The sequence below is a fragment of the Barbus barbus genome (assembly GCF_936440315.1).
Source record: "Barbus barbus genome assembly, chromosome: 8".
Taxonomy (NCBI): Eukaryota; Metazoa; Chordata; class Actinopteri; order Cypriniformes; family Cyprinidae; genus Barbus; species Barbus barbus.
The window spans coordinates 3,769,038-3,795,854 of NC_136736.1; the positions used below are offsets into that span (position 1 = coordinate 3,769,038).

General features: G+C 34.5%; 1 protein-coding gene across 1 annotated transcript; it reads right to left on the reverse strand.

Annotated features, from left to right (window-relative positions):
• Positions 1-1,095: 1,095 nt before the first annotated feature.
• Positions 1,096-26,117, reverse strand: LOC306874234 (homeobox protein Meis1-like). Its single transcript, XM_079424130.1, has 13 exons — positions 25,756-26,117; positions 24,634-24,812; positions 23,610-23,748; positions 23,405-23,455; positions 23,215-23,265; positions 23,005-23,121; positions 19,819-19,924; positions 17,889-18,034; positions 10,282-10,358; positions 6,098-6,156; positions 4,584-4,673; positions 3,452-3,552; positions 1,096-2,559 (listed from the first exon to the last, which is right to left on the reverse strand). The coding sequence occupies exons 1-12, from the start codon at positions 25,765-25,767 to the stop codon at positions 3,491-3,493; spliced, it is 1,089 nt and encodes a 362-aa protein (XP_079280256.1). The 5' UTR covers positions 25,768-26,117; the 3' UTR covers positions 1,096-2,559; positions 3,452-3,490.
• Between the last annotated feature and the right edge of the window lie 700 nt (positions 26,118-26,817).

Consider the following 26,817-nt stretch of genomic DNA (forward strand, 5'->3'; position numbering starts at 1 on the left):
AATTAGCCTAAGCATATCTCATTACTGTAATGTAAAACTAAAAAAAATAAAATTATATAAAAAATTATATATATATAAAATGTTTATATCCTATAACAATTATAAATATAGACTCAAAAAACTATATCTATCACACACATCTAGTGTGTATATCTCTATAATGCAGTGTTTAGAAGTAACATTTTTTAAGAATGCAAAAACTTTATGATCCTAAAATACTGTAGATTTCATAAAACGTACGGTACTCCTGTACAGCTAAAGGCCTGTAGGAATAACTGATCTGAAACATATACTCATAATGCAAACAGGAAGGCTGCTTAAGAGTAAAATATGTCAACGTAAAACAGTTTGCCAGAACTGTAAACATGGTTTTGGATTAGCTTCAAGATTCTCCAGTGTTGAGATGATGCCGGGTTTGTTTTGGTAGTGAGTTTAAACAGGAAAGTGGAAGAAGAACGAGATCAAGCATTAAAATCCAACCCAGACATTTTCATTTCTCTGACACCACAGATGGTTCTGTTACAACCACAACCCATGTTCATAAGCCACTTTCTCTCATTCAATCCTCCTTCCTTCTCTATAGGAAATAGTTCATTGTAGGTGAGAATGTAGGCCTACATATGTATGTTTGTCTGGACATGGACTAGACATTAATTTACCCCAGTTGTTGATGAAATGTTCAGTTTAACCAGAACAAGTCATCTACAATACAAACCACAGGATAAAGGTATACCTCTCGTGCACTACAGAGGGCGATACATACCAGCTCCAGTGTGCTGTCCACTCACCAGCAACACATAGGCTGTGTTTAGAACAACATACTAGCATACTACTATTTCTCCAGTATATAGTATGCAAATTATGTACAGTATGAGTAAAATACATATGTATGCCAAAATGTGTAGTATTTAACTGAGTCACACAATCGAATACTGTATCCCACAATGCAATGCGCTCCATTTGATCTTACATAAAAGTACACAGTAGTGCCTTCTTGTATCATTATTTGAGTCGTCTTTAGAATTATTTGGTAAAAATCAGATGGAGTTTTAGACTTCTAATGAAAGAAATGTTTACACAAAATTGGATAAAATTGGAAATTAAACATTTTAAAGACAAAGAAACGTAACCTACTGCGGTCACGTGATTACAATGTAGCTCTGTTTGAAGCGTTCATAATTTCATATTGTTTTACATACACTATCAGTCAAAGGTTTGGGGTCAGTCAGAGTTTTTTATGTTTTTGAAAGAAGTCTCTTCTGCTCACCAAAGGTATATTTATTTGATCAAAAAATACAGTAAAAACAGTAATATTGTGTAAATATTATTGCAATTCAAAATAACTTTTTTCTATTTGAATATATGTTAAAATGTAATTTATTTCTGTGATGCAAAGCTGAATTTTCAGCATCATTACTCCAGTCTTCAGTGTCACATGATCCTTCAGAAATCATTCTAATATACTGATTTGATCAAGAAACATTTTTTATCAACGTTGAAAACAGTTGTGCTGCTTAATAAATATGTTGAAATGGTGATGCATTTTTTTAGGATTCTTCAGGATTTTTTTGAATATCACTTTCAATCAATTTAATGTGTCCTTGCGGATTAATATATATATATTTTTTAAACCTTACCGACCCCAAAATTTTATAACAGTAGTGTACTATTTTTAAACTTTATATGTATTGTACATAATATACTGTATAGAAAGCAGTACACTAGTAGTCAATTCCACACACAGCCAACGAATCAAAGCAGACGTGCAACAAAAATGATATAACACACGTGTTGAGGTATGAATTTTTATGTGAATAAACCCACACTCACAGAAAACCAAACACACACGCGCGCACACACACACACACACACACATAGTGTGAATATACAGCTCAGCTCACGTCAGTCAAATCCATTAGTACCTTTCAAAACCATTGACCGTCCCAATGCATGTGAGCGCATTTCTACTGTGGTAAATGATGTGTGAGAAAACTTTAGTTGCATTCGTCGGGCAACACCAGCGTTTATGAACCTTATCTGTGTCACGTTTGACACAGCCAGCAGCATTATATACATTTTTGGGCTTTGTATTGAATTGCTCTGCACAGATTAGATCATGAACTCCTGTAATAGATGTGTGGTAGCGTGTCTGTTGCTGCGAAAATACTCCCGGGCTTCTGTCTGCAGAATAATGACTCTTCATTTGAGGTGGCACTTGAGTTGAAAGACGAGACTCTGTTTTGACCTTCCAGGCCACTTGAAGATTCACCTGGTTCCAGGTGAAAGGTCATGTGAAGGAATCTCCCAGCCCAGAGCGGCTCTGTCCAGGTGTCGAGGCATTGCCTTGTCCTGTATTGTTTTCTCTCTGTCCTGATACGGTTGATCTGCCCATCAGAGGGAACGTGAGTCCCGGCGGCCATCTTGAATGCAATCTGATTTCGAGAGTGAAGCTGTAGGGGTTTTTGTACCGTTGAATAAAGGCCGTTCATGGTGGTGCAAGTCAAAATCCAGTCCGGGTACGTGAGCAAAGGATCGATCCTCTCGCCAAAAAGCTTGACTCTGTAATGAAAAAGAGTTGAAATAATTTATGAGGAAACTGGCGATGGCACCGTCACTCCAATGTCATAACTGTCTCCACTGAGTGACTAATTAATCGGTCTGGGCGGTTTATACCAAGTGACAATGGAATTATGGGATAGGGATTGCTAGTAGATTTCACAAATGTGACCCTGGACCACAAAACCAGTCATAAGGGTCAATTTTTTGAAATTGAGATTTATACATCATCTGAAAGCTGAATAAATAAGCTTTCCATTGATGTATGGTTTCTTAGAATAGGACAATATTTGGCCGATACACAACTATTTGAAAATCTGGAATCTGAGGGTGCAAAAAATCTAAATATTGAGAAAATCACCTTTAAAGTTGTCCAAAGGAAGTTCTTAGCAATGCATATTACTAATCAAAAATTAAGTTTTGATATATTTATGGTAAATAATTTACAAAATATCTTCATGGAACATGATCTTTACTTAATATCCTAATGATTTTTGCCATAAAAGAAAAATCGATAATTTTAACCCATACAATGTATTGTTGGCTATTGCTACAAATATACTGACTTCTCAGCGACTTATGACTGGTTTTGTGGTCCAGGGTCACAAATAAACAGAAACACATTGAATAAACATGGAATTTTCATGAAGGCGAAAATTTTCTTGTAAAACATACTATAATACTAAAATAATTTTTTACAGCGTACAGTTCATACCACAGTATATTTGCGTGGGGATTGTTATAAATGAGAATTGCTCCTACAAATGATGACACAGAAGAAGAGAAAGGAAAGCTGAAGAATGGTGAAAACGTGAGAGAAGTATGAATGTTAGCGGGGTGGATCAGCCGTAAGAGCTGCTCTCACTGGAGGGGAATCCCTGGTGCAGGATCGTACCTCTGCTCTGCTGTGTTCAGCAGGATGCCAGGGGTTTGTTTACATGTAGTGCCACTGACTCTCCAGCCCCATATTCACTCCCCCAAGACCACCCAGAGCCGCTGAGAGACAGACACAGACAGAGAGAGACACTTTCATGAAACAGAGCTTTCACAAAAACATCTACCGACAGCCTTGACAATGGAAATTTGGAGAATTTTGAGTAGATGTTGTGTAAAGTAGCAATTTTGCATACAATTTGATAACATAAATGTATATATTATATGCATATATATATATATATATATATATATATATATATATATATATATATATATATATATATATATATATATACTGTATGTAAACCATTTATTGTATACTGTTCAAATATTTTGGGGTCACTAATAGTTTTTAATGTGTTTGAAAGAAGTCTCTTCTGCTCACAAGCAGAATACCATTTATCTGATAAAAATAGTGTAAAAGCACAAATATTGTGAAATATTATTACAATTTAAAATAACTACTTTCAATTTGAATCCATTGTAAAATGTAATTTATTCCTGTGATGCAAAGCTGAATTTCCAGCATCATTACTCCAGTCTTCAGTGTCACATGATCCTTCAGAAATCATTCTAATATACTGATTTGATGCTCAAGAAACATTATTATCAATGTTGAAAACAGTTGTGCTGATTCATATTTTTATAGAAACAGTGATACTTGTTTTTAAAGATTATTTTATAAATAGAACGTTAAAAAGTACAGCATTTATTTGCTTTTGTAACATTATAAATGTCTGTACTGCCACTTTTGATCAATTTAATGCATCCTTGCAGAATAAAAGTATTATTTGCTTTCAAGACTTTTTTTGTGTGTGTGTTACATTAATCAGAACTGAGAGGGAAAGTTTGCTTAAATGTCTTAAATACAACATCAAAGTCCAAAACAACACACTGTTGGTTTCATTTTCTTCAAGCAAAGTATAATATACATTTATTTAGATTTTGGGCTGAATCATCCTTTTCATTTTTATAAACCAAACAGTACTTTGCTGGCTTCATTTTAATGAAGCCGTGCTGGCTTCAGTTACAGGCTGCATGCACATTTTGTCCCTCAAACATCTGAGCATTCAGACAGAGGCTTGATGTACCTGGTGGTCTGATGCCCATGTGCGACTGTCCGTCCATTACAAAACCTCCCATTGGCTGACCATCAGGAGTGTACGGGCCACTGTGACCTACTGCGCACACACACACACACACACATGCATTACACACATATTACAGAAGAGACAGTTAAGAAGGTCAGACATAACCACGCCAGCCGCTTCCCAGAGGAAATGTGTAAACAGAGGCGATGCTAACAACACTCCCCTTCCAGCTCAACCAGACCATTTACTGAAACCAAACTACAAAAATGAGTCAGAAAAGATAATTTTGTAAGCATCCGTTTGGGCAAATGTCTTTGAGGGCCACTGCAAACAGCAAGCCTTTATCCTTCATCCTGAGTGTGTGTGTGTGTGTGTGTGTGTGTGTGTGTGATGGATAAGGCTGAGTTCAACTAATTCATCCTGAAAATCATTTTAAGGGCAGTTCATACAGCACACAGTCTTGTGTTTAAAATAGCACAACACAACTGAAAAAAAGCATGTTTGGAGATATATGTTTGGTCCATTTTTGAATTTAAAACTTTAAAACATACTGTATACCGTAGTAAAAAAAGTAATATATTTAAAATACATTTATTTCATACTAAATCTGTTAGTGAGATATCGTTTGAGACGTACTGATATAAAAATTATAATTTAACTTTATTTGAAGTACTACTTGTGCACAATGCACATTTCTTAATATTAAGCCTAAAATGTGTTTTAATGTCACTATTAATAAGGATCGTCTTTAAATGCAAGATATTTAAAGTGTAGCTGAAGTATACTTGCAATAGTTCCACTTCAGCAGAATCAAATATACTTATATATACAGTATATCTTTAGTTGGATTTCAGCACTATTTCTGCACAATTAAAGTGCATTAAGTATAAATTAGTTGTTCCAGTTTAGCAGACTTCACTGGACCAGTTTAGTATGCTAAAAGTACAATTGCAGGGTATTTTTTATTAAGTACATAAATATATAAATATATTTGTAGTATACTTATATTTGAAAATACATTTTTTTTCATGCTATTTTAGTATATTTATTTTTCACTAACGTGTGTGTGTGTATACACACACACACACACACACATATACATATACAGTACATATACATGTGTGTGTGTAAACCATACACAAGCAGGTTTTAAAAATACTGTAATAACAGTAAAATTGTGAAAATTATTACAACTTTAAGTAACTGTTTTGTATTTGAATATATTTAAAGCTGCAATTTATTCCTGTGACGTAAAGCTGAATTTTCAGCCTGTTTAGAGATTGTTTTAAAACTGCTGCACATGAAAACCTTCAAATTGCTCATGGCGTAAAGCACTGAAAAAAACAACAACTGAAAAATGCAATGCAACAGCCAAATCCATTTATCTCACAAATATTTGCATAGACCAATAATTAAAATATAGTGCTGATGGAACGCGAGAGCATGTCCTGGATGAACAGTTTAGCTCTGAGAATTGAAACAAATAAGATCAGAGTCAGTTTAAAGGCACTTGCCTGCGCGGTTGGACTGGTCTATCATCGGTTGGACGATTCTTCTCCTGGCGTTGATAAACCTGATGAACCAAAGGAAAGAACAGGGGTGAAAACATTAAAAAAAAGACAATAAAAGTACATTTTTGTTTTATTAACGCTGCTGGCTTCTGTCAAAGGCAAACATCATTAAAATTATTGCTCATACTTATGATTATGGATTTGAACAAACCCCAAGTATTAAATTTTGGTATGCAACTCATCCAGCACCACGTGTGCTCCAGACACGAATGATTCCTCAAATCATGCAGCTTATTAAGTCTGAAATCATCAGATTTATGCTTTTGCCAGGTGGATAATAAAATGGACTAAAATCCAATAGACTAGCCATGTGTAGAGATCAGAATAACAGAGATGAAAGCCAGCAAGAAACACTTAGCAACACCATAGCAACCACCCACAACATGCTACTAGCGGAAAATTTTTAGAACACTTGTTTATTTGAACACAGAACATAAATGAACAAGTTCCACAGAACTTCAATGCTTTCCGCATTTATTCCCATGCTATGCTTGATCTTTGACCCCCTGACTCAGTGACCTCACACCCCTGGCAGCGGCGCAGCTCTGCTCTTTCTCAGCCTAAAAAATTCCCTGTGACCTCTGACCGCCGGGTGCCAGGGCACAAGTCCACACATGATTAATGACTGCTCTGCGTCTCCCCAGGTGCTTCGCTCGCATTTTAACCTTCACAAAGGAGAGGAAGTCCTACTTTTAATTCATAGGAAGTGAATTACACACTCTGTGAGAGGTGTCCCCATCTGAAATGTTAAACAGCATATGACATTAGAGTTATGGGTGAGGAGAAGCCTGACTTTACATCAGGCCAACTTTGACCAGACATAAACATTCACAGTATTTCCTTTTTGCATTTAAATTGAACATTTATAATGTTACAAAAGATTTTTATTTCAAATAAATACTTCTTTTTTTTTTTTTCTTCTATTCATCGACGAATCCTGACCAAAGTACCACGGTTTCCACAAAAATATTAAGCAGCACAACTGTTTTCAACATCGACAGTAATCAGAAATGCTTATTAAATGATTTCTGAAGGATCATGTGACACTGAAGACTGGAGTAATGATGCTAAAATTCAGCTTTGCATCACAGGAATAAATTACATTTTACTATATATTCACATAGAAAACATTTATTTGAAATTATAATAATATTTCACAATATTACTGTTTTTACTACAATAGTATTCAAATAAATGCCTTGGTGAGCATTAAAGCATTAAGAAATGCACCATCTATTTTCCTATTCACAATGTATGTAACTGTATGCTATGCATTAGAGTCTTACACACATAAAACTATATTAAAAGTTTATAGAGATCACATGGAAAATTAAAAATGCCAATTAAAAATCCATATAAGATTTTATAATAAATTGTAAATATTATATTGCACACCACAGCTTGAGAAGCACTTCTCTTGAGTAATGCTGCATTAAAAGATAAAAGATTTCAGAGATAAACAGGAAGAGCAGCGTTAGAGGTCGAACACTCAGAGCAGGTACTATAAACGCTTTTGTGAGGTTGTAGAGGGCGAGCATCTCTCTCAGCTCCGCCTGTTAGGTGACCAATCAGAGATACGAGCCGTATCCCCAGCGGGATGGGCCCATCTTACTCTTTAAGGGGGTTAAAAGGGGGCTGACCCCTCACTGAACCCCTCTTCTCACCATGAGACCAAGTTTATGAGCTTCATGTCTCTGCCTGTTCACTCCAAACACACACACACACACTCGTACATGGCCCAACACGCACACCAAACACATAACAACACTACGCAGCAAGTCAAATATTTGGGGGCCCTTTCTGGTGCACAAGGGAGCAAAGAAACACATAGTACCTTTCCTCCACAATCCAACACTGAACAAACCTGCTGTGCCATATATACGCTTTAATATTATTGTATATACCCCAAAATATGCAAAAGTATGAATATATTAGATGGAAATATATAAAATTATATTGAATAAATTATAATAATATAAATAATGTTATTATACAATATAATATAAATAATAATATTACTTTATTATATATAATATTATATAATATAAAATTATGATATATATATATATATATATATAGATATATATATATATATATATATATATATATATATATATATATATATATATATATATACACACACACTCACATTTTTTAAATATTCATATATTTAAATATATTTTTAAATTTGTATATTAATAAAATAGTAAAATATTTTTTTAAAACAAGAATAAATTATACAAAATGTATTTGTATATTTATTCACACACACACACACACACACATTACTTTGTAGTAAAAATTGTAGTAAAAATTGTAACAATTATATATATATATATATATATATAGAGAGAGAGAGAGAGAGAGAGAGAGATGTGGATCTATGTGGATATTAAATGTTAAGTTAAAAGAAACAACTAGTTAAAATATACTTTTTAATATAAAATATGTATTTGCAAATTACATTATCCATATGAATCAACTAAAAAGTTAATTAATTTAGGTTAATGCTTTAATGTTCATACATGTCACAAATAAATGTGTGTTCAATTTAAATATATCTTTGTTTTACATCACCGCTTTTCTTTGTTTTAACATTTGTGAAAATCTCAAAGCTTTCTGATAATGTCCAGGTATGAATAAATAAAAAATCATAGTAGTTTCAGACTTTCAGACCCCACTGTACATTCCTAGGCCTCACGGTTTATATTAATTCACCATATGATATTTGTAGCCTATTGAAGCTAAAACTCAACAACAAATGTACCTGTCTGGAAACCATAGACATGAAGTGCTCTTTTAGTCCCACTGTATTGTGAGTTCATTCAGAGGACAGTGTGTGTGTGTCTCCACGTTTAAATAAACCAGTCCAGCTGTTCCCAGTGATAATTTCTGTTTAATTTGACAGCAGCTCGTTTTCGCCCCTCTCGTTCCCTCACCTGTTTCCTCTGCGCGACCGGAGCTGCAGACATACACACGGCACTTTCTGTGCTCTTGTTTGTGTTGAGCTTTGAAGAACACCTAATGTATTTTCACTCTGGTGATTATAAATACTAATTAGTTGTCATTTTGATTATGAAGGGCTCTTGAGGTCTGGATTTTGTTTACAGTGATGAGCCAAAAGCCAAAGACGAGAAAATGTTCTGCCAATTAAAATGTACTTCATGTAAGAGAATCTGCTTTTATTAGTCACAGAAATGATTAGATATGACGGAATAAACCGGAGTACACCCACAGTCCAATTTTTTTTTATATATATATATATATATATATAAAATAAAATAAAAATAAATTATATTTTTTTGCAGTAAATGTCTATCAAAACCCATTTTTCACTGTATGGCGTTCTTGAGCCGACTAGTGCTTCTTAACAGGAGGGTCACAAGGAGTGTACGAATTATTAAAGGAATTTTTGCACGGAAAAAAAGATAAATGCTTAAACTAACCATGTAATCGTGCAGTTAGGATAGCAAAACAGATATGCTTATCAGCTTAAAAGTTGATAGTGACGAGAAACTCTTTCTACATCTATGGTTGTTGACGTCTAAGGCTGTCAAACGCATATTAATCTGTAAAAGCTGGCTGATTTAGACAGATGCAAACACGAACAGGTTACATGTGGTGCCCAAAAACATGGACAAAACTACGCATGCTCCAAAAATATGATCCAGACTACATGAAGTAAGGGTTCAGTTGCTGCAAGCATAACCATTGTAAGTGGCGACCGCAATGTGTTTTTGTGTGGTTGCCGAGAGCATGAAGCCATAGAAATTCAAGAGACATTTGGAAACCAAACACTAAGACTATAAAAACAAGCCTGTTGAGTTTCTTTAAAGGATGTCTCTGTCTGTCTGTCTGTCTGTCTGTCTGTCTGTCTATCTGTCTGTCTGTCTGTCTATCATCTATACATTTGTATTGTATTGGTTTGTACTGTATGTAGCCTACTTTAAAACGCCAGACTGTATGTTTTTTTAAAGAACGAGTGAATGAAAGTTCTTTGATGAACTTGAAAAGGTTCTACTACATCATGCTGTAAAATCCCTTTTGTTTCTCATTAGAAATAATAACAAACTTCACACCTGCTCATACTTTCACATCTGGATTTGTCTGATCTCATGAGCACTTACCAGTTGTTGACCTGCAGGATGGTCAGTCCAGTGTCCTGGGACAGCTGCCTCTTCTGTTCCTCAGAGGGGTATGGGTGCTGCGGGGCACAAACATTAACGTGAAATAGAGTTCTCAACCCATTTTACTTCTGTAATGTAACGTTTTTAAGTGAAACAGATAAACATATTGAGATAAAAAGCAGGATAAAACCAGGAATGTGCATTAAAGTCAAAATAAGGTCAGTTTTAATTTCATGTTGATTTTAACGCATTTTATGCTTAGATTATAAATTTATGTAAATTTATCAGTAAAACTCAAATGCATTTTAACAAATATTAAAGTTTCATATTAAATTGTAATATATAATATAATTGTATAAATTATTTTTATATTCAACATTCAAGATTTACACAATTAAGATGCATTTTAATAAAACTTATAATTTAATATATACACATACATACACACAGACACACTATTTAATAATTTATATTATATATTTAAGAAACAATTAAGATTTACATAATTAAGATATTTATTAAGATGATATACATTTTAAAATTTAATCAAATGTATTTAATAAAACTTTAAATCTCATGTTAAAATGTAATTTAATACATAAAAACATATTTTAATTTGTTATATATTATATAATTAAGATTTACATAATTTTGATTTTTTTAATCTTAAAGATATTAAAGACATAATTAGATTTTTACAGATTAATTACATTTTAAAATGTATTAAAATGCATTTTAAAAACTTTTTAAAAAATTATTTTATTAATTTATATTAAAATACACTGTTTACTATATTTAAGATAAAATTACATTTTAAAATATACTAAAAACTATTATTTTAAATTGTAATAATATTTCACAATTGAACTGATTTTAATAAAATCAATGCAGCCTTGCTGAGCAGAAGAGACTTCTTTCAAAAACATTTAAAAATCATAATTATTCAAAAAACAGTGTACATGAAACAATAGAAACAACACAAAAATCAACAGGGCTTGAAGAATCAGGTTTCAGCTGCTATTGTTCCTCTGTTGAACTGTGGTTTGCGTCTGTTCCGTGTTTGCATGTGCAGCCAAACAAATTCCTTGTGTATCTTGGCAAATAAAGCCCTAAACTCTAAAGGAAAGCCCATTCGCTAATCGGAGAGTTGCCAGCTGGGATTTAGACGCCAAGCCACAAAGTCATTACAAATTGCTATCCTGTAACCAAGGGTGACGGCTCTAGCAACCACCAAAGCCTTTCTCTAAACCCAGAGGATACGCACACAGTGACAGAGGAGGTCTCAACCTGTCATTAGACAACAACTGATCCCGGGTCAGCCGTCTGAAGCTCAAGGAGATCTATAAATAAAGAGGCGTGCGTATTAAACTGATCCTGGAGCAGGGGTTTTACAGCAGCGACTATAAACACCTCACCCATGAATGATTCTCTCTTAACACCTGTTGCACGCCGAGAGCTCTGGTAGCAAATGGTGGGTAACTTTACGAGCGACTGAGCCATGCTGGCTGGAGGTGTGTGTGTGTGCTGTGAAACTCAATGAAGAGTTAAAGGTGTGTGTGGGGTCATTATCCTGTTTACAGAGGCAGTAAAACTGTTAGGGCTCTAATGATCAGTAATTCAGGGTGAACGGTACTTAAAAAGACTCTAAAACACACCCACCCTCACCCGCTGCAGCTGTGTGTGTGTGTGTGTGTGTGTGTGTGAGATGGTCTCTGTATTGTACTCAAACACTGAGTCTAGACTTTAGACTACACTCTACCTAAACTCTTCTATACCAGCATTCAACTGATGGGTCACAACCCCCCCCAAAAAAAAAAAAAAAAAAAAAAAAAAAAAAAAATCACAGACAGCAGGAGACAAAACAATAGTTGATGCAAATAATAAAGCGCAAAAATCAGTCATAGTTAATATGTGACCCTGGAGCACAAAACCAGTCTTAAGTCGCTGGGGTATATTTGTAGCAATAGCCAACAATACATTGTATGGGTCAAAATTATCCATTTTTCTTTTATGCCAAAAGTCATTAGGATATTAAATAAAGATCATGTTCCATGAAGAACGTTTGTCAATTTCCTACTGCAAAAATATCAAAACTTAATTTTTGATTAGTAATATGCATTGCTTTGTTTTGATATTTTGCAGCCTCAGATTCAAGATTTTCAAATAGTTGTATCTCAGCCAAATATTATCTTATCCTAACAAACCATACATCAGTGGAAAGCTTATTTATTTTCAGCTTTCAGATGATGTATAAATCTAAATTTTGGAAAATTGACCCTTATGATTGGTTTTGTGGTCCAGGGTCACATATAATACTTTTGCATATTGTTGGGCATATACCATCTACATACACAAATATAAATAAAGACATTAATATAATTTATGTATAATTGTATTATTTTATCTTTATTTCATATTTTATAGTTGTATTAATAATATATTATTTTTTCTCCCCAAATGTGTTAATACTTTTGCACATTTTGGGGCATAAACAGTTCATGGCAATATATGTTCAGTATATAAATATATCATATTATATATTAATGTGCGTGTATACACACATGGAGTATTACAATAAAGAAATGATAAAACAAATATATTTTATTCAAATATAATTATATTATTATTATACTGTATTTGTATTTAATATTTTATTAATATATAATTTTATATATCAAGTACTACAATAAAGAAATGAAACCGTTATTTTAAATAGTAAAAATATTTCAAACTTTTTTGCTGTACTTTGGAACAAATAAATGCAGGCTTGGTCAGCAGAAGAGACTTCTTTAAAAAACATGAAAAATCTTGCTGTTCAAAAACTTGGTAGTGTGTATAGATGGCTATATTCTTGATTATTTATTTGGTATATAAATACAGCTTTATAGATATTAAATAGCTTCTTTTACTTAACTTGCAGTGTAGCAAACTACTTTCTCAGATAGCTTAATAGTATCTATACTCTAAATTACGAGTAGCTTGTTACTTGGCAAGCTAGTTTTAAAGTAGCTTCTCCAACACTGCATAAAACAGATTTTCATTTTAAAAAGATGTTCCTGCAAAGGCCCAGCAGGCCGACTGTGATTTTCATTAACTTTTCAGCGCATCCCAAAGTGAGGCTCTCCGTTTCATCTCTCTGCGTCTCGTCTTCGCCTCCCTCTGCGTTTACCAAAAAAGTCTGGACGTGATGAATCACCTCTCCTTTCTTTCATTCTCCCCAGCATTTTTCTTTTCCGCATCCCTTTCTTTTCACGGGCAAGGACGGAAATTCTCCGTAGGTCTAGCAGAGCCGGGTCCCCAGGAGGAGCTGTCAGAGCCGTAATGGATGGTGTTTTGATAACAGCGAGTTCGACCCTGGAGAGACCCCAGGGGGGTGGGACCCCAGCAGATCCATCCTCACACAACATGCCCGTGCAGTTGGGCTAAATGAGGTCCGTCGCGCCCCCGCCCCGCCCCACCCCCACCGTGGCCCTCCACTCCTCATTTTTTGAGACTGACGCTAATTGCGGCGCCCTCATTACAACCAAATGCTCCAGCGCTTCAAAGGAAAACTACGCCTGTGGAGAACCCGGCTTAAACAGTAGCATGAACAGCCTAGAAAGTATAAATAAAGCCCTAAACAAAAGCCACAGTTACAGGTGGGTGTTAAATAAGTGAAAAAAGAAAATGTTCACCCACAGAATGAACATTACATAACTGAATGAAATCCAATACTTGTTTCTTACTGATTTTGGCCAGCTGATTCCAATAATAGTGCCTAAATTTGCTCTTGCATGTCACACACATTTGTACAATTTTTGCTTTCGACAACCATTTGCAAGATGGAGAAGTCCTGTATTATCAATTCATCTTTAGAAAAACTGCCATAAAGACATAATTTCCAAAAAATAAATAAATCTTCATTTAGATTTTGTGAAAAATCTGTTTTGTTGATATTTTTATATACATTTTTTTTATACATTTTATATACAAGATTTAATAATACACACACGCACAGACACACACACACACACACATTCAAAAGATTGGGATAAGTAAGATTTTTAAAGTTTTTCAAAGCTGTTTCTTATGCTCATCAAGGCTGTATCTAATTGATAAATACAATTTTTATTAAATATTATTGTAATTTCAAATAACATTTATATGTGAATATATTGTAAAATGTAATATATTCCTGTGATCAAAGCTGAATTTTCAGCATCAGTCTTCAGAGTCACATGATCCTTCAGAGATCACTCTAATATGCTGATTATATATAATAAATGTTAGAAACAGTTGTACTGCTTAATATTTTTGGGGACTTGTGATACTTTAAGAACCCTTTGATAAATAAAATGTTAAAAAGAATCATGTTTATTCAAAACAGAAATTCTGTGTTACAATATACACTACTATTCAAACATTTGGGGTCAGTAATTTTTTTCTTTTTATTATTAATTAATTAATTAATTAATAGTTTTATTCAGCAAGGATGTGCTAAATGGATAAAAAGTGGTAGTAAAGACATTGTTAGAAAAGATTTCTATTCTGAATAAAAAAGTTATTTTCATTTGAATTTGAAGTTGTTTTAAACTTTTTAGTCATTAAAGAATCAAATAAAAAAGTATCACAGGTTCCAAAACAAAAACTATTAAGCAGCACAGCAGTCTCAACACTGATCATAACTCAGCATATTGAAATGATTTCTGAAGGATCATGTGATACTGAAGACGTAATTATGCTGAAAATTCAGCACTGCATCACAGAAATAAATTAGATTTTAAAGTATATTAAAACAGTAAACCAATGTTGGAAACTGCAATAATATTTCACAATATTACAGTTTTTTTCTGTATTTTTGATCAAATAAATGCAGCCTTGATGAGCATACACTCTTAAAGGGTGATTTTGCAGTGATGCCATAGAAGAACCATTTTTGGTTCTTTCAGTGAACAGAACCATTTTGAAGAACATTATACAAATCTAAAAAATATTTAAACCTTTTCTGCATTTGAAAGGTTCCATGGATGTTCAAGGTTCTTCATCGATGCCAATAAAAACCGTTATTTTTAAGAGTGTAAGATGATCTTTTGAACAGCAGTGCATACATATATACAGCATCACCAAATTAGATAATATTTGGCCAAATCAAATTTTGTGGCAAATCAGCAGATTTCTTTTTTCAAGATACAGATCCAAACCTGCATATTTTTGATACACAAACCTTAATGCAGCTCTTTCTCATGAAACAATGAACTGTTCAAAACTATAAAAGAAAAAAAAAAACACAGTAAAAGTAGTCGAAATGACTCAGTATGAAGAAATGACAGCATATGGGTCTTGAGCAACAGTAAGAATGCAGAAAATAATGACTGGGTGAGCTATTCCTTTGGTCTGCGCTGCAGCAGAATTAAAGGGTAATCAGCGAGCGGAGGTCTGCGAAATCACATTTACCACTGACAAACACGAATATGGAGATTGAAAATGATCAGAGCCTGGGAAGAGGCAGGGTGGAAAACATATGAACTAGGTTTTGCATGTGCTTCTCGTGTTTCTCAACTTCAAACAGCAGGATGCAGTAACGTCTGCGATGGCGCTGCATGGTGTTTGTGTGGCTGCTGGAGCTGAATGGATCAGGCAACTGTACGGGAATAAAGGTTGGGGGCGCGTTCGTTTACACCCACGACCTTTGACCCCCTAATGATCTCAGGGAATGTTGTAATGTCATCTATTTGCATGCTAACCACCTTATTCGGCGCCTGAAGGAAAGCCCTCGCGTCTACAACCCACAGTCTGTTTCATTGTTCACCTCCAAATCACTGTGAGGTGTTTGTGCGCTGCTAAAAAATATCTGTACAATAATGTTATGTGATTATTGTCATGTTTATTAAGTTGATCATGTATTGGTTTAGGCCTGTACTAAACTGATTTCAGCAGGGTTTGGCACTGTTGCTAAATCACACAATAGCCCAAATAAGCATTTGATACAAAACATGCAAAGTAAAATGGTCTCACTATTTTTAACACTCCATCTTGAAATAATTATAAATATATCAACATTTCTTGCATTTTATTCACCATCTTGGACAGATTGTTTTCCAGCTTGTGCATATGGGATTGACTCCTCTTTGAAGGATATTTATGATTCTGCCAATTTGGCAAAAATAAAGTATCTAATTTTCTTTGCCGTTCAAAGGTTTGGGAATTTTTTTCAATGAAAGAAGTCAGTAAAACAGGGGAGAAAAAACGGTAATCTGTGAAATATTATTACAATTTAAAATAACTATTTTCTACATGAATATATGTTAAAATGTAATTTATTTCTGTGATGCAAAACTGAATTTTCAGCATCATTACTCCAGTCTTCAGTGTCACATTTTTACAGTTTTGAACAATTCATTGCATCTTTACTGAATGAAAGTATATATATGGCTTTTCAATCCATATGGCAAAAACTATATATTTCCAAATATATTTTTAAATATATTTCAAAATATACAAAAAAGGCCAAAAATATATTTGCTAAAATATGTTTATTTCTATGTAAAAATATTTTCTAACAATATATATTTTGATCATTTATGTATACATTTCTTAATTCTATTTTAGAAATATAAATTTAAAACCATTTCAAATGTATATTTTGATTAAAATGTACGCAGTGTGGTTAGCACACGTTTAGCTCATTCCTGTCCTCTCGTGTCTCCAAACGATAATAAAAATACAAAAGAATAAAAGCAATCTGAAAGCAAAAAAAAATAACTTCTACAATCCTTCCTTCCTGAATGCTGGTTGTTCAGACAGCCTTGTGTTCTGTTGCTTCACATCTGCTGTCAAGAAGGCAACAAACTACCCACTAATCACCCAATCTAAATCACAGCCTTTATGTGGGACGCATATGAGCTAGTGTTTATGAGGCAGTGTGAGCGCCTATTTGTTTGGAAGGAGATTCAACAAGTTTCTGAATGAGAGAGAAGGATAATAAGGCTGTAGAAATGTCTGCTCAATTCTCTGAAAGCAATATCACTGATTACATATTCAAAGCTTGAGGGAGGGGGAGGGGCTCTGAGTCATGCCCGCCCACTTTACCATGGAAACCGTTATCACACTTTACACATGACAACAGTAAGGAAACCCTGCCCGTGTTTCATCCTAATATATATCGTTACACCGGTCATTAAAGCATCTGCGTGTGTGTGTGCACTAATTAGCCTCTAGGCAATGTGGGAGCGTCACTGAGCTTGAAATAATGTAGCCGTGCAGGTACAGACACGCCGCATGAGCTTCTGATCTCGTTCTGTGCATCTGTAAGCTGTTTTATAGGTTTATATGTGGGTACTGATGACCTTCAGATTAAGTTTACTAATAAAGAAACTTTAGGTTACATGATAACTATTAATGCACATTCACACGCACTTTTATTAATCTTAACATAACCGAACGTTAATATTTATGAAAACCATAATTCTGTCATTTACATTTATATTGCATACAGTTTAATGACTTGTGGCGTTATTTCAGCACGTTCTGGTTTGGTTTTTACTCTATGAGAAAATAATTGGCAATGTAAATGAAGATTATAAGAGTTTGATTTGTATAATCACTGGGAAAGCAGAGAGGTGTTTTACCGTGAGGTGCTGGAACAGCCATGCTCTCATGATGTTGGTTGCCAGTTTGGGAAAAATGCCTCTTTTCTTGTTGTTCTTCCTCTCTTTATCAGGGTCTTCCTCCTCTCCTGTGCTCGGAGACGCAACACTCTGATCCAGAAAGTCACCTGGGGAACAGAAAGCAATTACACCGAGTAAACAGATGTGAGATAATATTCTTTGTATTTGCATTGGCTGCATTCGTTTTCATTTCTTTGTAATGCTTTTAAACACTTTAGACACCATTTAAAAGGGGTTATAACATTTCAAAAACCTTCTAATAAATGCAAAAGCATGTTTAGTTTGATGTTTATTTTTCACTAATAAAGTATCGTTTCTTTCATCATAACAGTATGATCACATTACTTTTGAATTATGCTCTAAATACATCATTATAACTATAATTATTTGAACTTCTGTTTGATATGGTTAGTTTTATTTAAGGGTCATATCTTGAGTACCTTTTGTACTGTAACAAACAGTAACTTTTTAGAGCTATAAATGTCATCCCTTGTGAAAATGACCATTTATTAGGAATAATCACCTTGTTTTGAACAAGTTGTTACAACTTTCTGATGTCAGACAGAAAAAAACTGCACTGTAAAAAGTGTTAACATGCAGCTGTTACTTTAAAGAGCCATTTCTACACGGTTAAAGGTTGTTTTGTTGGTATAAATTGATGTAGGACGATCTAATTTCACATGCAAAGAACGCATTGAAAATAAAACCGACTATTTTTGAAAAAAAAAAAAAAAAAAAAACCTGACAAAAAAAAGTAAAAAAAAAGAATGACATGCCCGTTTCAATCTCAATCTAAAAACTAAAAAAGACATATTACAGTGTTTACAGTAATACAATTCTTAATAATCTTTAAAAGCATATCATCAAAGACAAAAACCTTTTATATTTAAGCATCAGAAAGAAGGACCAGCTCTTTTTTTTTTAATACAAATTTGACAAAAAAAAAAGTAAAAATGCATGGCATGGGCCTTTTATATTAAGTCTAAAAACAAACAAAAAAAGCTATAACAAATGTTTACAGTATAAAAGTCTTAACCATTAATAGTCTTAAAAGCATACTAGCTCTTACATTTTATGCATCAAAAGTCATAAAAATTAAATTTTAGTTGATTTTGGAAACAAAATTTATATAAAAAAGTTAATAGGTTTGACATGACTCCTTTAAATTTGACCTAAAAGATTAAAAGAAAAAAAAAGTAGCCCAAATGTAGTAGCAATATTATAAGTCTTAAACAGCCCTTTATGTTTATGCATCAGAAAGAGGGCACAAAATGTCATGAAAATTAAATTAATTTTTTTTTTTTTTTAAACGACATAGAAAGTAAAAAGGTGTGACACAGCTCCTTTAAATGTGACAAACACTTTAAAAAAGACGTCAAGCAAACGTTTACAGCATAAACAATGCTCTAGGACAGTGCTTCATTGTGATCATTTGTTTGTCTGTCAGTTGTTTCTCTTTCTCAGGTAGTGAGATATTCTGTCCAAGCCAGACTCACAGCTGCTGTGCTGAGGCACAGCGAACAACACACACACACACACACACAGATGCGGTGCTCATGGAAGTATGTACTCTGGTTTTTATTGGCCATGGTTGGTGCTCAGAGCAGAGGAGCCCAGAGAAGAGTCTTTATATCCATCATGCACCATTTCCTGTCCAACACACATCCACACACACACACCGAGCGGCTGCAGTTATTTAGGAGCAGTCTACCGGTGTGTGCACTTGCGTGTTTGTGTGTGCGTGTGCAGTCGGAGACCCCCGTGGTGGTGCTAAAGTGTAAATGTATGCTAGAGATGACAAACCTGCAGCAGATCTGTTTCACTTGGCACAGAGCGAGGCCTTCGCAAACGCTTGCGTGTGTATCTGTAGCGTAGCGTGTGAGTGTGTTACCGTGCTCGCTGCTGTTGTCTCCATTGTGTGAGCCGGGCCGTCTGCCGCAAGCCGCAGGAGCTTCAGAAGAATGAACAGATGCGCCGTCGTCTTCCCTCCAGAACGCCTAGAGAGAGACAGCCAGGTAGACAGAGTAATAAGCTGCGTTCAGCGTAATATACGATTGGTTAAGTACAGTATAGCGGCGCATACCAGAGGCGTGCTGTAAGGAGTAATACAGAACACATGCTGCAAGAGCAAACAGTTGAAGAGCGCTACGGACTGCTGTATATAAACACACGTGTGCATGCACGCACAAACATCTGCGCAGAAATTATAAGACAAACAAACGCACTCACATACACGCATAGGATATTTTGAAAACCCATCTTGTCGGCTTTAACCGAGCAAATGAAGCGGATGGATGCGGCCCTGGACGCTGATTGGTCAATTGATCATTCGAACTGTGCTACAATACATAATATAATAACAGCCACGACGTGCAACACCTGTGCATCTGGCCAGTTTGTGTATCACTGCACACTGCACATACAGACCAACTATGAATGCTGCATGTCAGTGACAGCTAAATAGTTTTATTATGTTGTAAAGATGCAATCTGATCACTGTGTTGCATTTCACTGACACTACACCTAGAGAGAAATGTCCAGGGGTCAGCAACCATTCACACACGAGCGATAAGAGCAAGATGGATTAATATTAGAGGAGGCTGGGGCTAGTTGTCACAATTTTGACTCCAATTACTATTTCTTATAGCGACATTATTTGTTAAAAGTAGTTCAAAGTTTTCATTACACACATACATATATATAATGTAAAAAAATTTTTTTAAATGCACAAATATTCCAAGTAATCACTCATAAAAGCTGCATGCATAATAAATATAGACAAATTTCGGAAACCTATATGTACTGTAAAATATGTTACCCTGGACCACAAAACCAGTCATAAGTTGCAATAGACAACAATACATTGTATGGGTCAAAATTATTGATTTTTTTAAGCCAAAAATCATTAGGATATTAAGTAACGATCATGTTCCATGAAGATATTTTGTAAATTTCCTACCGTAAATATATCAAGACTTATTTTTTTATTAGTAATATGCATTGCTAAGAACTTCATTTGGACGACTTTAAAGGTGATTTTCTCAATATTTAGATTTTTTTGCATCCTCAGATTTCACATTTTCAGATTTCAATAGTTGTATCTCTGCCAAATATTGTCCGATCCTAACAAATCACACATCAATGGAAAGCTTATTTATTCTGATTTCAGATGATGTATAAATCTCAATTTCTAAAAATTGACACTTATGACTGGTTTTGTGGTCCAGGGTCACATAAATAATATACAATAATACATAATAAAAATGTAAAAAATAAAAATCTGAAATTTATATATATATATAAAAATTATATACATTTTAATTACATATTAAAAATATATATTTTTTAAATTTATGAGAAATTGTCCCTGTCACCCAAATGCAATTACAGAAACATGATGATATTAGTATGATATTTTAGCTTGGATATGTTTGGATATGTTACAAAACTAAATCTAATTTAAGAGGGTTTTGAACTAGGTGCTTAAAACCAACATTCAAAAGCACTGTTAGAGGACATGATGTGACAACTTGCCCCAGTCAATTATCTATATGCATTTCATTTATTTATTTATTACAATTTTTTAAAGTAACTTATATCTACAATCCGAATGACGTTTTATTCAGTTATGAGTTGCTTAGGAAAGCAAATGCTTCAAAATTGAGTAAAACTAAAGCAAGTGGTTTACTTTTTGTTATCCAGCGCCAATTGTGCACAGAATAGCAACATAGTTGGATCTTCTCAGAATTATACTTTGTAAAAATAAAGAGATCTTCAGCATCTCAGCACAATAAGGAGACAATATCTTGTGACGCACTTATAATAGCTCAAGATTTTCAACAAGAAAAACAATCCCTAATGTTTCAAATGCAATGATGGTGCCTCTCAAAACCACATCATTAAGAGAAATGCACTGTGAGTTATCGTCACATGACACCAAACTCACAGAAAACCACAAATATGTGTGCAAACAATGCAGTAAACAGAAAAACAATGCTTCGGTGATTTGCATTAGCTATTAAAGTCACACACAGCACACTTGACAATGGTAATGAACTGAATAGATTATTAACATTAAATAATTAACACTTCCCAAGTTTGCAGCATATATATTTTTTTTATATATAATTTGTTTTTAGGCACTTTAGTGACCAGTTCAGGTTCTGCAGCAGTTTGACACCAACAGACTGTTATCTAAAACACTGTTTACTTTTATATAATTAGAAATGTTGGACTTTTGAGTAACCTGCTACATAAGACGAGTCTTTTTACTCGCTAAAAGTTTTCATTACACTTGTGATCATGTTACTGTGTCAGCATATTCAATTGGGGAACGTATAATATGAATTATCATGTGATCTGCAATCATTTTGTGGGATTTAATTATGCATAACATGGACACTGTGAAGAGTTAAGTTTCATTTAACCTCAAACCAGCAAAAATGATTCAATATAAAATGACAGAAGATTGATTATCTGCTGTTATTTAATATAGACAAGGGGGACCGATAGTCTGGCCGTATTATATCACATGAAACAGGAGTTTCAGGCCTCCCCACAAAAACAAACTGTCCAGATAGTGTTTCAAGTTTGCTTCGCTACTGTATTTGAGCGGCTGACAAATTTATTCAACAATGAAATTATAACTTCAAAATATATTAATGTATTATGAAAACAGTATATTTTAGGTGCCGTTGTTTGCTGATTTATTTATTTATTACACAGGAAAAAATAGAATTTTTAAATGCTCAAATATTCCAAATAATCTCTCATAAAATATGCATGCAAATAAATATAGAAAAAGTACAAAAATACTTCAAATTGATGTCAACTGTCCATTTGCTGGGAAAAAAAGTTTTTCTCACCAGAGATCCATAGAAGTTTTGATCATATCTTATATATATATATATATATATATTACTATTTCATATGTATTTTCTATGTTAGCTTCTAAACTTTCAATATAACAAGTATTCACTTTTTCTTGAATAAGCTCTAGTGGCTTCCTGGCTCTGTACAAAGCATGAATAGGCTTCAAAAGAAATCAAGAGCAGAAAGATTTGATCTGAGGACTTGCCTGGTCTTCATCAGATCTGGATCCCCCCTCTTTATCATCCACCATCAGATCAGTGGGCATCTTTCCCTTCAGACAGCTGATGTAGCGGTGACAGAAATTATCACACAGCTCATGTACCTTCAACAAGAACAGACATTTATCATCAGTGACCGGCCTATATGATATTAACATAGGCTGCATCGCTCATAATAATAATAATAATGTCCAAACCTTCTCTAATTCGAGGAGATGAAATCGTAACACTTGTATGGCTTGAATCATCTAAAACATATCAGGTCACAAAAATGCTTTGTGATTATTGTTTCATCCAGCAATAAAAATGGAAGTGAATTTTCTAAAGTAGCCTAAAATAATTAGCATTTAAATAAAATAAAAAAATCTCAAACCACAAGCGACCTACCAAATTATCCAAGTCTGGATTCGACGAGAAGAAAGGTTTTTCCGACCTTATCTGAAATTAAAAAATAGCGATTAGTCCGTAATATCGAGGCACAATTTTCACACAAAATTAAATTGGGCTGCGTTGTTGGTTGCTGATATTAGTACAGCTTTTTTATAATATAGGCCTAATGCATGGCTGGTAGAGAGGTACACGTGGGCCTGACCTGTTTTGAAAATACTGTAATATCTTCGTCGAAGGACTCAGACGAGCAGACGTCGCCGGTCACTCCGCTCTCTCTCGGCGTACAAGTCGCTAATTCACATTTCTCAAAAACTAGTGCAAGCAGAGGGAAGAGAGGATGCCTGCAAAACAAACCCCATTCAGTGGCTTTACAGACTATTTGTGGAGAAAATAACGCTTTGTTAGCACTTTCAGCCTCGAGGCCCTGTCTTTTTTTTTTCTCTCCACAACTTTTACAATAAAAATTAAATATGAAATGAAATATATTTTTATGGGGAAATTAAATTATTTTATTTTCAGGTTAATGCTAAATGTATGGTTTCTGTGACAACAGGCAAACGAAGTTCATTCTGGCATCATGCTAATGTGATCCTGGACCACAAAACTAGTCATAAAGGTCTTTTTTTTTACTGAAAGCTGAATAAATGCACTTTCCATTGATGTATGGTTTGTAATGATAGGACAATATTTGGTCAAGATAACTATTTGAAAATCTGGAATCTGAGGGTGTAAATATTGAGAAGATGACCTTTAAAGTTGTCCAAATGAAGTGCTTAGCAATGCATATTACTAATAAAAAATATTTTTTTATATATTTACGGTAGAAAATTTATGGAACATGATCTTAACATCCTAATGATTTTTGGCATAAAAGAAAAATCGATAGACCTAATTTTTACCCATACAAATGTATTTTTGGCCATTGCTACAAAAACCCGGTGCTACTTATGACTGATTTTGTGGTCCAGGGTCACAAATCGTTAAAAACTGATGCAAAGGGAAATAAATGTTCATTTGTGCTAAATGCATTCTCTTTTATTAAAATCCCACTGTTTGCATAAAAACATTTACATTATGTCCAGTATTTCAGCATAAAGTAGGCTAACATCGTAAAACAATAGCACAATATAACAAGCGACTACATGGGAACTATTCGGCTTAGAAATTCTACCCTACAGCCTAACTCATCTTCATAATAAAACACACAGGCTACTAATCCCACAAACCCGTAAATGGCGTCTTTATCCCGTTTTAGTGCGTCGTGAACAGGCGACTGGATGCCGGGAGCCGCGGGGAACTGGTGAAGCAGCGGGCCGTGATGCATCGCTCGGGCCGCGTGAGGGTCCCCGTACATCGGAGACGGGACGCCGACCGCATCCATTCCGTAATGGACCAGATCCTCGTACTGAGCACATTCAAAACGAGGAAGTTAAAAATCAGACGGGACTTTGTTGTACACACATCTTGCAAATGTTGATATAACAGCAGCCAAGAGAGCACGAGAAGGGAACAAAGCTCTTATTTGTTTAAAAGGTCATACATTGAGCATCAAAAACTAATGAACGAATTACACGTCAGTAGTTTCGAACTCAAAACTAATTAATTAACAGCGGATCACTTTTCATTTTTAGGCTCTTTGTGACTTCTAAATGTGCCAGAAGGTACAACGGGAAATATGAATGCGTTGTTGCCATTATAACTTAAAACATTTTAAACACGTTTAATTTGTAATTTTATGTCAAATAAAAAAAAATAATAACCTATCATTTGAAACATTCATTTGGCTAAAACGAAATATTTAAGCTATTTTCTTTTTATTTCAACTCATTTTTCTCGTAGCTAACTGCAATTTAAAAATGAATTTATAATGCAAAATATAGCTTAAAATAACAGTGAAATGTAGCAATGTTTTAACGGCGTATAAAAAAATAATTACTAAAATTAATGTCGATGTTATGTAGCATTAAATCGGTCTCGGATAAGTATCCAACGAGAGAAATATGAGTTATGAACAGGCTGTAAGCATCAAGTTACCCTATTGGCTGTCAACTATAGCCTATATATGGAATTAGCCGAGATACCAGCAAAATAAAAAAATACAAATTTGAATCAATTAAAATTCATTTTAGACGGAAATGAAAAACGGCGTGCTACAAAAAAGTGTGAGTTTATTTTTTGGTGGCACTTGTTGCTGTGTGTATTCCTAAACAACTTAGGTGTATAAACACACATTATTCATTCAAGGAATTAAAGGACATCTGAGTGTATTTTTTTTATCAGCTTCCTAGTATAATTAGTCTTGACGGCCACGTTTGAGTGTTTTTTTTGTTGCGGAGGTTTTTACGCACCCGTTGCGCCATGAGGACTCCCTTTTCTCAACGCGTCCGGATCTCAGTGCAGCGAGCCCGGCGAGTCCCACACCGCATTCAAAACTCTCCCAAACACCCAGCTCAAGTGCCCCTGATGAACAATAACATCGTAATCCACCCAAATGCTCCTGGTCAGCTTTCGCAACAAACGCAAAGCTGGCTATCAGTAAGTTAGAAATCCAGTTCTCGACGCTCCGAAATAACCAAAGCGCGCTTCGGATGTCTGCGCTGTTTTTCTATTTCCAACCGAAGATTTGTAGCCAAAGGGTGAACAAGCAAACTCCATTCGGGTCTTTGCGTGACTGGTTTATTCTTCATGCAATAACACCTCTATGAGATGTGAGGAGAGTGGAGAGGGAGGAGGAGGAGGAGGAGAGGGCATTTGGACTTCTTAAAGGAGACGTAAAGGAAGACCAAAGCGAACCCGTGCGTAAAGAGCGCACAAATGTATTCCGAGCATGCAGGAAAAATCCTGTATAGCCCTTTAGAAACCAAATTTCACACCAGACAAGATTTTTTTCATACTTGGACCCAAGCCAACCAACAGTCTGAAAGTACAAGGTAACAGATGACCATCTTAGATTTACCAGTGGTCACTGTAAACTAGCTAGAAACCATAAAAAAAGATAAAAAAAATAAAAATAAAAACATCCTAATAATGGCACATGATTACATCTACTAAAAGTTTAAACAATTAGAAGGAAGCTGAAATATCTAGCATTTTACTATGTAAATTTCTAAAAGTGTGAAAAATACATAAATTTAACACTGTTTGTTTTTCTACATGCATCTTCTAATTTAAGTCAGAGAACGAAAAGGACCAGCAGTGATCTAATGTAAGTGCGTCCTCCACTGGCACTAATTATGTTGAAAAGATTCCCCCACTGACGTGACTGCTTTATAACCGCTTAACTTGAAGCTTTTTCTATATTCTTTACTTAACCCGTATAGTTTAACCTATAATGTTAACTGACAATGACAACAGTTTTCAATATAAGCTGTTTTACCGAGAATTTTTCTCATTTATAAAATATCGAATTT